Genomic DNA, 14055 nt, shown 5'->3' with positions numbered 1-14055 from the left:
ATACATTCTTATCATGCTTAACACTTGTATCCTGAAAAGAACTTTAATTCAGCACTAAAAAAACTGTCATGTCTCACTAAGTAAGATACATGAGATTTCTAACCTTTTTTAAGATTGGAGATTTAGAAAATTTATAACTTTAATGGCTGACAATTTTTACTTTAACATTGTTAAAATTATCACCTCCCTTTCTTTTTTAACTCTTAGTACTGATTTTTCTCCCATCAATGTTTATTCTTGTCGCACACAACTTACAGCCAAGTAAGAACTAGAAAGGGTGACAAAGATTTGAGATCTGCTCCTCACATTAAGGTTTCTGACTCTAGGAATGTCCTTCATTAAATCAAAACAGCTAATTAACTTCCTTGAAACAGTCTGTTTTCATTCTTCTGGGGAAGGTGAAGCTGAGACATCTACCTTAAAGAGACTTTTAATCAGACTAGTGCTTTTTTAAAACAAGAAGTGATACAGTCTCTGCCACTATGAAATAGGGAACAAAGAAAAACTGAGTAAAGAGGGAGGAGAGAGAAATAGGATGATTTTTGTGCGTTTTCTAAATTTAGGATGATTTAGTTGTAAGTTTCAAGATTTGTGAATTCTCAGATCAACAGACATTGGTCATGTTTTCCAAAGCATCTGTTTTGAATTATTTGCCCCATAGCAAAGTTTTAGAAGAATTTTAGTGGACTTTTTTTTCCAGCCATCCTACATGGCCCCTGTTGTGATTTTGTGAATTGGGCCATTTTAACATTTGGGTGCGTTTTGGGGGGAGGTGAACATAACCCTCTAGGTGATGTTGCATCTCCTCAGAGAGAACATTACCTAATGCTTTTATATTTTCTGCTTGCAGAGCAGCTGTATTTGTTAACTGGAAATGGATTGCAGAATGTGCCCATCTTATCACTTCTCTCTTTATTTACCACCGGAGGGAGGACTTTCCAGCCCTCCTAGAAAAATCTCTGCTGCTGATTAGGAAAATATTGTTAGTGATTAAAATTTTGCTGTTTATACAATCGATCTTCTTTTTAGATATAAAAAGTAGTTATTTTAAACTACTCTGTTTAGAATGAGTAATATCTATGTAGAAATATGTCTTAGAATTAATGTTGCATTTTAAATTTTAGAGAATTTTTTCTTAGAAAAAAACTGTTTCTTTTCTTTCTCTCAGGAAAATTGTAAGACATCTTTGTTGCTTTGTGAGTAATCAGACATGCAAATAGTCCCTCAAGAATCAAGTTAAATCTAAAGAAGACTTACTTAGACACATTGGAGAGTGTATCATGGCATGCAAGATTGAGGGAAAAGAAAAATACCAACACAGCTTGAATTTACTGAATAAAGTTAAGAACATGAAAGAATTAGCAGAAATGATTGATGTAGTACTCATAGCGGAAGGAGAGAAATTTCCTTGCCACAGACTGGTCCTGGCTGCTTTTAGTCCTTATTTCAAAGCTATGTTCACCTGTGGACTACTTGAATGTACTCAGAGAGAAGTCATACTTTATGACACCACAGCAGAAAGTGTGTTGGTTATATTAAATTTCATGTACAATGCAGCTTTGGAGATCAATAATGCCAATGTACAGACTGTAGCTATGGCTGCCTATTTTATGCAGATAGAAGAAGTTTTTAGTGTGTGTCAAAAATATATGATGGATCATATGGATGCCTCCAACTGTGTAGGTATCTATTATTTTGCAAAGCAGATTGGAGCTGAAGATTTATCTGATCAGTCGAAGAAATATTTATATCAGCACTTCGCTGAAGCAAGCTTACATGAAGAAATACTAGAAATCGAAGTGCATCAATTTCTGACGCTTATTAAATCAGATGACCTTAACATATCCAGAGAGGAGAGCATTCTGGACTTAGTTCTGAGATGGGTAAATCGTGACCAAGAATTACGCAAAGAACATCTTGTTGAGCTTTTGAAGCAAGTCAGATTGGAACTTATAAACCCTTCTTTTTTAAGACAAGCCCTAAAAAGGAACACAATGCTTCTATGTGATGCTAATTGCATTGACATAATTCAAAACACATTCAAAGCTTTCAAGACACCTCAACAACACCCTCTAAATCTTCGTTATGGCATGGAGACTACTAGTCTTTTGCTTTGCATTGGCAACAATTCTTCAGGAATTAGGTCAAGACATAGGAACTATGGGGATGCCAGTTTTTGTTATGATCCTGCATCACGGAAGACCTATTTTATCTCATCTCCCAAGTATGGGGAGGGTTTAGGAACTGTGTGTACTGGTGTTGTCATGGAAAACAATGCTGTAATTGTGGCTGGAGAAGCAAGTGCCTCTAAACTCTCTAGACAAAACAACAAGAATGTTGAAATCTATAGGTTTGTATCTAGCACTATATTTATAAATTTATGTTAATTATCTTGCTTCGACATTAGCAACAGTAAAAAAAAAGTACTGCTGAGTGACATTGTAAATTGCATGTAGTCAAAATTATCCTGTAATTACACATTTTACGTATATGTAAAATTCATAATGAAATCAACCACATTTTAAAATTATTTTTTATCTCTCTTTGTTAAGAACATGTAGTTGAATTTGCATAAGTTAAATGTATGTTGTGATTCCATTGTATATTTTCATTTTTTCCTTATTACTTTGTTTTTGAAGAGCTTGATATAGCTTTAACCAGAAGAAAAGTTTATTACCACTGACTCCTTTGAACTGATTTTTTAGTTCCTACTTCAGAGTAATAAGTACTATTTTTCTCAAAGAAAATTATTAATAATTATGTCAGTTTTCATTATCCTTAATTTGTGAATTTTTCTTAAGCCTCCAATAGTGTAAAATGTCTGTGACCTAAGTAAGAATGCTTCAGTCCTAGAGAATAGTATATCATCTAGGTCTTGTATGTGAGGACACATATATTTGTTTACTATCTATTCAGCAAGTATTCAGTGAGTAATCAGCTCTTAAATGTAACTGGATAAGTAATAAATATATGCACAGAAGGATACTGGATAATAAAGCTCCCCTTAATAGCTTTTTTCTCTCAGTTCCCTCTTACCAGAGTTTGATAAGACTTTTCAGACAGAGAACGTTGAATGTTTTTGTAATTCTTCTTGACAGTGAAGTTGAGATAAAGAAAAAATTAAGAGGTCTACTATTTTTCTGTCAACTCTTAGTATTCCATTATCTGTTTCAAATTATAAGCCTGTCCGTTTTTCACATTTATACCTTGGAGACATGTCTCACCTCCCCTAGTAGTGAGAGAGGGGAAATGCAAAACCCTGGATGATTGACATGGACCTATGCACATAGTGGCAGAGCATGTCGCTGAGCAGCAGGAGTCGCTTTCTTCAGCATTATCAGGTATAATGTACAGAGCCGGAATATCAATCCTTACAGAAAGAGGAAGCTTTGGCTTTCTCAGCATGGGTCCATGCTACTTGTTTTGTTTGCTCTTGGTTAGATGCCTTTCTTTCCATCTAAGAGCTTCTTGTTAGAAGTGCCTCAGATTCTTTAAATAGCTCTTCTTCTTTCTCATCAAGATAGGCCACAAAACTGCCATCAGAATTTATTTTTAATAAATGTCCAATCCTGTCAAAGTGTCTTTCTGTTTTGACCCTCAAACATCTTTCCTTTAGCTTCTTTTGAAAGCCTGCTTCCCTCTCTTATGGCATATGTCTGACTATATACACTTCTTATCTATCTTGAACTCAACCAGGTTCTCATCACCAACCAGCTCCTGTGGTTAGAATTAGGGTAAAAGTATCAGTTGCCCTCCTCGTTTCTTCTAATAATGAAATTGTCAACAAAGCAAATAATGAAATTATCAGAAGCATTGTTTTGGGCTTAAATGAGACTTCCAGCAGATGTCTGAATAGTTAAAATCTTATAGCACTACTAAAGGTCACTTTAGTGGCAGTTTTGTGATATGTGTGAGAAATCATCATCTTGCAGTATATTCCTCCCATAGCATTTGTATCTTATCCCTTTTATTTTTGCCCAGATGCTCTTCAACTTGCCCTTACTCTAATTAATAGATTTTTATGCAGATATATTTCTTTTTGACTTAAGGGGAAGTAAACTAGTACTCTAGTTGGTCATTTCTTTTCCCAAAGATACACATTTCTATCTCCTTTACTTACCTCCCATACTTTGATATACAAACAGCTGAAGATATGTGTTCTTTTTAAACTATCAACCTCTGAGAACATTGAATGTTTTTGTCTTTATTTAGTCCTTATTTCAAAGCTATGTTTTTGAAAAGAAAACTATTATTTTCTTTTTTTATGTCATGCCCATTTATCTTAACAATAAATGTTATAGTTTTATCTGGGCACGTTCTCTCCTCATTTTCAGTTCAAATGTTAAAACAAAAGTCAGATTATCAAATTGCCCAGCAAACATGTATATCCCAACCTTCATGGGATATATTTCATTCTTGGCCTGTTTTCTTAAAGCACATCTCAGAAAACTAAAATCCATTTTTTAGTCCTATGTGTATATTCATTAATTGGTTTTACTTCAATAGCCCACACCTAGGGACACCTAATCCCCCTTTCTCTTCTAAAATCCAGTACAATTAAAAATAGTAGTGAAAATATCACCTGTGATTCCAGAGACTCTGGTTTCCTACCTAGAATTACGTAGAAGACAGCTATCATGAGGTTTAATAAATTTTTGCATTCAGTTTGTGACAAGCTAGGCATGCCCTCTAGGAAAGTAGCATAATCTTCTAACTTTCCTGTCAAGCTTAAAGTAAAGAGTTATCTTCTGGAGAAGAATGTAAGAGTTGACCTAGAACAACTGGGAAAAACTCCTATAAATGTGATCAAAGAGTAAGTGTTTGATGCAAAAAAAGTAGTCTATACTTTAAAATTGTACTCTGCATAGCACACACACTTATAATTTCTTCATTTGTTTCCAAACATAACAACTTTTTCCCCATATTTTCCTGTTTGTTGTTGTTGTTGTTGTTGTTTTGTTTTTAGTTTTGAATTCCAGGTATATTTTCTGGATGTTTTTAGGACACGTCTAATATCACATATTTTATCCCACTGTCCCCATAATTACTTTTGTCCTTAGACCATATGTCTGAAATCATGACTGGAAAAAATAGACTTAACCACTATCAAGAGACAAGACAAAGGATAGCCACAAACTCATAGACTTAGTGACAATATAATGCTACACACACACATACACACAGAGATAATCAGTTAATATACTCCCAGAGGTATTGAGAGACCATAAATCCTAGTGTCCCTGCCTCCCAAGATTCTTCTCAGACCCATATAATTATTCATGGAAGAAATTACTGAAATTGCCATATCTAAGAAATTAAAATAAATGTTAAATGTCCACAGACACTTGCAGATGGGTTTTTATACACCTACAGCTTTTCCTGATGCTGTGCTAAGCCAGTTAGTTAGTACTACAAGAACAATCCTTAAAATTCTACACATCTTACATCATCCCATTAGAAGTCTCTGAATTGAGATATTTTCAAATTCTCTGCTTTAAAACTGATTTCTTTAATGCAGTATTAAGGTGAAACTCCAGAACGAGACTTTTTTTGTCTTTCTTTATTTTTACTTATTATTCTCTTATGGTAAAATTACAAATGATTTTCTGGAAGACTTTCCTATTTGTTCTTTATTTCCCAGAATTAGGAAATGAAGGCTAGTCCTGGATAATCTATACTTTTTCAATATATTATTTTTCCTAAAATTCTACAGGTAGGTGTGGTTGTTTCTATGCACATTGTATTTTCCTCAACAGTCATTGGGAAAACAAAAACAAAAACTATAAACCTGTATCGCTATCTTATATTGATGTTTTTTCCTCTCTAATTAGAAGAACCAAATCATATTATTTTTAGTTGGAAAAAAACTTAATAAGTGTGTTTCTTGGGTAGGTTGTTTTCATATTAACTCTAATCCTGGGTTCTCTCTCTGTTAATTTACAGGTATCATGACAGAGGAAACCAGTTTTGGGAAAAGTTATGTGCAGCTGAATTTCGAGAGCTCTATGCTCTGGGCAGTGTCTATAATGACCTCTATATTATAGGAGGACAGATGAAAATTAAAAACCAGTATCTTATTACAAACTGTGTTGATAAATACTCTGTAGAACAAGACAATTGGAAAAGAGTGTCTCCTCTCCCACTGCAATTGGCGTGTCATGCTGTAGTGACAGTGAATAATAAGCTTTATGTGATTGGAGGCTGGACTCCTCAGGTCAAGAAATTTCTTATATAACTAATTGGCATGGCTATGCTGAGTCTGGCTGCTGTGTTGAAAAATGTTGCAGTTGTTGAATACTAAGAGTATGACTTACATTTTGGTAAAATACTTAAGTGTTAAACCAGTTTAGGAGAATGAATTTTAAAGTATGTTATTCATAGACATGACTTCATTCGGTATTCATGCTGTCTTCATAATCCTCCCTGTCATGCTAATTATGAGAGATGCTTATGCTGAGAGGTTATCTGTAGGCAGCACCTAAGAAGGAGGCAGAGAAACTGGTTTTCATCCCAGAACTGTCTGGTTAATAGCTATGTGACGTGAAGCAAGTGACTGTAAGTCTTTTCCACATTTAAAATTCTTACTCTAAGAAGGAAACCAGAATAGTCATCCTATGTTGGTATAATCATTTCCATAAAAGTATATTGTGATTTTAAACACTTATGTCTTTGCTGGGCATTAACAGACAGGAAAACCAGAATACTGTTTGTATTGAAGCCCAGAGAAATGATGGCAAGCCAGAATTGAAAAGTCAGTAGAATGTGACTACAGTGTGGTTCTTTATTTTCTCTTGGGTGTCCCTCCCAGTGCCTTAGAGCTCTCACAGTAGTATCACTCCGCCTGCCTTTTGTGGGCCAGACAGTCTTTCTAAAGAAATTAATCTTACTAGCTCCTCGTTCACTCACATGATATAAAGTTAATTTATTTTTGCCTCCATGAATTCTTGTTCCTCCATATTTGCTTCATGATAAAAGTGATGCTTTTGAATTCATCTCATAACCTTGGACTTTGCCATTTATAGCGTATTATACTTGTTTCAAAAACTTAAACTTTGCATTTAATGCATTTAAAATTTTGTACTACATATCAAAAAGAAGTACAGATTTAATCACAGCTAGTAGCTGATACCTGATAAATTATTTGTAATGAAACTTTTTCAGAACTATTCATTACGTAGTTAACTTTGCATGAATAAGCTCCAAAGTCAATTTAGAAGCTTTACTTTTCTTTCACTAAAATAGAGATTAAATACTTACATTAGAAAGAAAATTAAAACAATAAAGGCAATATTTGTTAATTCATTATGTCCTTGAACAGATGGCACATGCATATTTAGTGCATAACAAAAGCTTTTGCTAATCTGTATCTAATACAATACGTTAAATTGCAAGGTAATATGGGGTTGTGATTGCAACCATAGTGATCGTAACTCTTGATGCATTTAAAATAATTAAAATTAATTGCACACGATGTTCATTAGTATGGCAATTATTTCTGTGTTGAACACCTGCAACCGAAACAAAAAACAAAAGACACTTAAAGCATCCTTAGGCTGAAGTCATGAAAGTTCCTTACACTTTGTCGAAAAAAAATTACTTCACTTGAAATTTATGAGTACAAGAAACTATACGTATCTGTGTAAGAATAAAGTCATTCAATTTATACCATCTCTAGTCATTAAATATGTATATATAAATAAAATTAAATTAAATAAATACATAAAATAACTGCAAATAATTTATATTAATCCATATATCTTGAAAATTGAATTCAGATCATTTCTATATAGGTAATAATTATGAGATAAAAAACCTTTAATTACTAGAACACTAAAATTTTTGTAATTTTGTTCCATTTGGATTAGAAAAATATTATAAAGAAAAATGACATATTTAAAATAGTTTCTCACAAATATTATTAAAATACACCACTATAAAGTTTGGCAAAATAAAATTATACTTTAAATACTGTTCATTTTTAAGGATTTGCAGTTGCTTCATTTTTGAAAGTGCTATACTGTCTTACTACTAAGATCACAGATTGTTTGCTGTAACCCAATACTTTAGCCCCTTTATTATGGAATATAAATTTTTCTGATACTGACAGTGTACTTATAACCTTGAATCATGGGATTTGTGTGTTCGTGAGTTCGAGTCACTATAGTTAACTTCTATATCTATGGCCATTTGCTTTGATTAATTGCATTCATGTACTCATAAAGATCTTTCAATGGTATGTTGTTATATTGGCTGTCATATTTCATACAGATGGATCTTCCTGATGAAGAACCTGATCGATTAAGCAACAAACTGTTGCAGTATGACCCCAACCGAGATCAATGGACAGAGCGGGCACCCATGAAGTACTCTAAGTACCGATTCAGTACAGCCGTAGTCAACAGTGAGATTTATGTTTTGGGTAAGAAGCAGATTGCTAAAAGAGTATAACTACTTTTATTTTTTCTCTGCAGTTTGCCTCAGTAAAAATGAAATATTCTCTCTTTTTCTTGTATTCCACTTCAAATGAATACATAACTAGCCAAACATTTTCTTTTGTTTTTTGCTTTCTAGAGCACAGTTACATAAGATTAAATGAAAGTCCATTGACTTTTTGAAAGCAAATTATTTTTATGGAATTTTCAAGTCCCTTAGAATTCAAGAACGGTAGTGATACATCCTTATATGTACGACCAAATAAAATATTTTGAAATAGGAATAAGCCTTTGGCCACCTTTAGTCAATGAAATGTGGGCTTTTGTAACCTACTGTGATTATCTGTGCCATTAGCGGAGAAAGCTACAATAGGTAAGACAATTCCACAGATCATGCCAATCCTCTTCATTTTGTCTCATCTACCTAATTTCTGTAGAGGTGTTATCAAATAATTTGTATCTGAACGTGTTTTTTTTCTTATTGCTTGAATATGTTTGTTTTTACACTAACCAGTAGGAGTTGGTGAAAGACTTGTTCATTTCCACTAAAGTGGGTAAAAACAATTCTAGAACATCAATATATTTCTCTTATCCTTCGCTCCTCATTTGTTCTTCTTATTAAGTCCTTTGCTTTTCTAAGCACATTCCATTTTCCTATCATCTCCTATCACCTTCCCTCCCTCCCTCCCTCCTTCTTATAAGTATAGGAAAGAACTAGACTGAGATAAAGAAGCTGACTGGACTGGTAAAATAATTATGCCAACTCTTTATTACATCCTATCTGCACAGATGGCTAACTGGCAAAAGAATGGGGAAGAGAATGCATAGCAAAAAGATGACAAAGAAAAAACATGAACTATAGGATGAAAACAAATCAAGCATTTAGTTTTGGTTTTTGTTTGTTCATTTATTTGTTTTTCTAAAGGGAAACTATTATTTCTTGGCTGCCTGCACAGTATGAAGCAAAATAATGTGCTCAAATATTAATAGTTTTATAATTTTAATAATGAAAACATTATACAACATAATTTATGAGTATCTCAGTTGTGAAACTCACTTGTAATTATAATTTACTCCTCTGGATATATGTTACTTTGTTATAACTATATGCTCTGTCATAGGCCTAGAAGAGACAATATCTAAACCAGGAATTATTGCCTAGGATAGCTGTGTAACTCAAGGGGGTGAAGGCTCATCTACTAATTGTATTAAAGTTAGAGGTAGTCAAAAGTGGGATAAAAGAGATGTATCAATTGAATTAAAAAGAGATTTCCCCCAAATGTGGACCACAACTAGGTTAGATGTGAAATAAAAATAATAGTGTCTTTTTTTGGTAAATTATTTGAGGAAAGACACCCTTAGGAACTTAAACTTCATGATATGAACAGATGTCCACTGAATGAGTGAAAGGAGGTAGATTTTAAAGGAAGGACCTGCAAATTTTGGGTATGTGAAATAGAGAAAAGAATGCTCCAAGAAATAATGTAGTGGTGAAGGGTAGGGAAGAACAAATAGGGAGAATGGAATAAGCAGAGGTTTGGAGGTAAGAATAAAAGATGAAAAGAGAGTGAGTAAATGAGCCCACCAGGGACAGATAGTTGTAAGAGACAGAGACTTGTATAGGTAAACTGGGAATCAGGTTAAAAAGGTTTATGGATGAAGAATTAAGAGGATAATGGTAAACAATGAGAAACTACACAACAGCAATATGATTAAAGAATGTGTTAGGAAGATTGGTGAGGTAAGGATATAAAGAACAGATTAAAGATGAAAAGAATTCTAATGACTATAATTCTAATGATTGGCCAAGAAGAGTTTATTTGTTAGTGCGAAAGTTGGCACTTTGATAAATGATCAAGAAGAAAAAGGTTAGAGGGAACTGGAAGTGGAGAGACCAAGTAGAAAAGCTTTTGCAGTAGCTTAGAATATAGTTTCTGGATATTGAGAACTGAGGACCAGATTCATAATCATTCAAATAAATTTTACCATTTTGTAATATTCAATTCAAAAGAGTGAACTTCCCCAACATTTTCTATTTAATTCTGAAATAAATTTATAGGCTTTGAAGTGGAACGAAGTTCAGTTGTTTTAGTCTTTTTTTTTTTTTTTGGTAGTTTTATTTGAGTTGAACTAGCTATGGAAACTAGCAGCTTTGTTTGCCAAAGGGGCTGACATGTTTGAGAGCAGAGGATGGAAAACTTATATTCAAATTAAACAGATTTACTTGTTCATTGTATATATAATTTGACCAATTGGAATTTGGGCAAATGTCATATAGGACCCTAAAACCTTATCAGTTTCAATGATACACAGGTACTTGTTATTTTCTTAGTAAAAGTCCTGTCTATAAGTGCTTCACTGTGGTTGAGGTCATTGCCAGTTAGTATAATAAGCCCTCTCTTTAATATCTGTAATGGATTTAATGCCTTACTACCTCCTAGATAGTCTACAGGCTACCCTTAAAAGAGGAGCCACTGAAATATTCACAATGGAAGAAGTATGATAAAGTGGGCGAAGTACCAGCTTTGGAGTTGAGTAGAGTTGGATTGAGATCTTGGCTCCACCATTTACTACTTGTATGTTCTTGGTCTTGTATACCTTTTTTGACTAATATTAATCAGAATGCCTACCCCTTAGAGTTAAAATTAAATAAAATAATGTATGTAAAATCCCTAAAATAGAAGTGTTCAAATATTGTTATGACCACTGTTTATTGACTCCTTTTACAGACATCTTGCTGAATTCTTTGCTTAAAAAATTTCATTTAATGGTTATAAAAAGTTGACAAAATATTAACTCTCTTCTGTATAGCTGACTAGATACCTGAATTGATCTTCCTACTGAAAATCCTCCCTGCCCCCCCCCGCTGAAATGTTGAGTAAAACATATGTATAAATCTTCTGAAAAGCTTCTAAAATCTGTTATAGCAGTAAGAATTTCACAAGCCAAAAGCTAAGTGAAAACAGGAGACTTCCAACTATGAATAAGTGAAAAGGTCCACAGCTTGTCCCCTAAAGGCAACTATAAAACCAGATAAATTTGTTAAAAACAACCATTTGAGATCTCTAGAAATCAACCAAGACAAACAATAAATTGAGAAGAGTTTAACTTCTCAGAACTTTTAAATGTGAAATAAATCTTCAGGCACTTTGTGGCATTCTTGCCTGAGACTCCCCTTATTCCCTACCCCAGTTGATTCATCATGGTAGTTCTACCAGGTAGTTAAGCTAACTATGAAAACTAGCAGCTTTGTTTGCCAGAGGGGACTGACATGTTTGGAAGTGGAGGATGGGCAACCCACATTCAAAGTGTCAAATGGAAAAGCCTGCAGCTCTCCTAGCTTGAGATTTAGTCCTGGTTGGGACAGTAGCAGACAAGAAAATTAGCCAGAAATTTAACAGGGATCTTCTAGGGAAGTGTTGGAAATAAGAGTCTTAGAAGGGCTTGATAAATTATTCACACAACCTTGGAGACTAGGGAAGCCACACAAACATACAACCTCCAACAGAGTCCAAGCTCTTCACATGTTCCTGGCTTACTGGAAGGCTGAGCACATGTACAGGAGAGAACTGAAAGGGCCAGGAAGAAAGTAAAAGTCATGGTAGACTTGAAAACTATCTGAACTTTGAATGTACTCTCCAACCCACACACAGACCCACCATGACTAGCCACTAAGCTATGAAGAATAAGAGTAACCCCTAGGATAAAAAGTAAAAATGAGAATTTTAAAAAATGGAGCAAGATAGCAGCCAACCACAGGGGAGGCATATTAAATCCAGTCAGATTATTTAAAAACAAATAGCAACAACAATAAAGGCAGCAGAAAAAGAAAATAAAAACCTTGGGGTGGAAATTAGAATCACAAGTTGCTGCAATATACCATTTTAAACGTCCAGTTAGTTACCAACACAAATTTACAACACAAAGAAAAAGAAACAGGAAAAAGAAAAGGGAAAAGAAACAGGAAAGTGTAACCTATACTTGGGGTGGAGGGGGAGGGCAGAACATTAAATAAAGTTGTCTCTGAGTATGCCCATATGTTGGATTTAGTAGGCATAAACTTTAAAGTAGCTATCAAATATATGTTCTAAGAATGAACAAAAAACAGTTTTAAAGAATTTTTAAAGAATTAAAGGAAAATATGATAGTGATTCCACAATGGTAATAAAGAAATAGAAATTATCTAAAAGAACCAAATGGAAATTCTAAACCTGTATAATAACCCTAATAAAAAATATACTAAATGAGCTCAAAAGCAGATTCGAGATGAGAGAAGAAAGAATCAACGGACTTGGAATAAGTCAATAGAAATTATATAATCTAAAGAAGAAAAATTAGCAGAGCCTCAGAGACATGGAGTAACATCAAGCCTACCAAGATAGATATAATGGGAATCTCAAAAGGAGAAGAAAGTGTCAGGAAAAAGTATTTTTGTTGTTGTTGTTGTTGTTTTTTAAATAAATAATGGTCAAAAGCTTCTTAAACTTGATGGGAAAACATTAATCTACAGATCTAAGAAACTCATCAAACTGCAAATAAAATAAAGTTGGAGATCCTAACCTAAACACATCATAGACAAACTACTGAAAGACAAAAAATTTTTAAAAGCAGCAAAAAAAAAAAAAAAAGACATATTGTATAGAGAGGAACAACAATATACTCAAGAGGTGACTTAGCATCAGAAACAATGGAGGCAAGAAGGCCCTGGAATAATATATTCAAAGTGCACCAAGAAAAAAAATTTAATCAAGAATTCTATGTCCATCGAAACTATCCTTTAAAAAAATGAAGGTAAAACAAAACATTCCCAGATAAATTTGTGGCTACCAGACTTACTAGAAATACTAAAGGAATTCTAAAAATATAAAAATTCTTCAAATTAAAAAGAAATGATATCAGACAGTAACTTGAATCCACAGGAAGAAATGAAAAGCACTAGAAATGATAAATATGTAACATACATATTGGAATTTCTAGAGCAACTACTAAGAAAATTTAAATAATTTAAAAATCAAAAGAATTACAATAGTATACTTAAAAATGTTAAACAAATAAACAAAAAAAAAAAAGTAGTAAAGGAATTAACTGAGAAGCATGGCAAAATGAGAAATGTCCCTGGATCTCTCCGCATGAAATAACAGTAAGCCGAACATCAAAAACTCAGCAAATAACACCTTCCAAAGTTTAGAACCTTGGGAGTCTGGAGGGTAGATTGGGAAGAACAAAGAAACTGCCTCATGGAGCCAGAGCTTCCTGCAGGGGGAGGGGGAAAATTGTGGCCAGTTCCCTCAACAGCCCTGCCTGAGGGATCTGCAAGTTTCATTCAGCGGAGCCCAGGGATTAAGGCAGAAAGTGGAGCGAGAATTAAGTGTAGAGGGGCAACAGCTGTGTCTTAGCAGCCACGGTTGTGAAGCCTGAGGCTGAGACATGGAGACTAGCATCAACCTCCACCCACCAACCCAGAGCACGTCCTCTGTCCACCCCATATCCTCCCAGACCTAGCACCACAGAATCCCAGGGGAATTTGAGCAAACTCTACCGAAACAAAAATTCATTGTCAGTACCACTGACAGGGGCTGGGAGAGAGGGTAGCTATCATGACTTGAATATTTATCAGAAAAAA

The 14055-nt window shown here is 34.1% G+C and overlaps 1 protein-coding gene across 1 annotated transcript in view; it reads left to right on the top strand.

The window, feature by feature from the left end:
- The first annotated feature begins 1280 nt into the window (after window positions 1-1280).
- Window positions 1281-14055, top strand: part of KBTBD12 (kelch repeat and BTB domain containing 12) — a 59440-nt gene continuing 46665 nt past the window's right edge. The window contains exons 1-3 of the mRNA XM_011376048.1: window positions 1281-2350; window positions 5944-6214; window positions 8269-8419. Of these exons, the coding sequence (XP_011374350.1) occupies window positions 1281-2350; window positions 5944-6214; window positions 8269-8419 (1492 nt within the window). The remainder of the gene's footprint in view (window positions 2351-5943; window positions 6215-8268; window positions 8420-14055) is intronic.

The sequence above is a fragment of the Pteropus vampyrus genome, unplaced genomic scaffold (assembly GCF_000151845.1).
Source record: "Pteropus vampyrus isolate Shadow unplaced genomic scaffold, Pvam_2.0 Scaffold285, whole genome shotgun sequence".
Lineage (NCBI taxonomy): Eukaryota > Metazoa > Chordata > Mammalia > Chiroptera > Pteropodidae > Pteropus > Pteropus vampyrus.
This window is presented reverse-complemented; position numbering and strand designations above follow the sequence as displayed.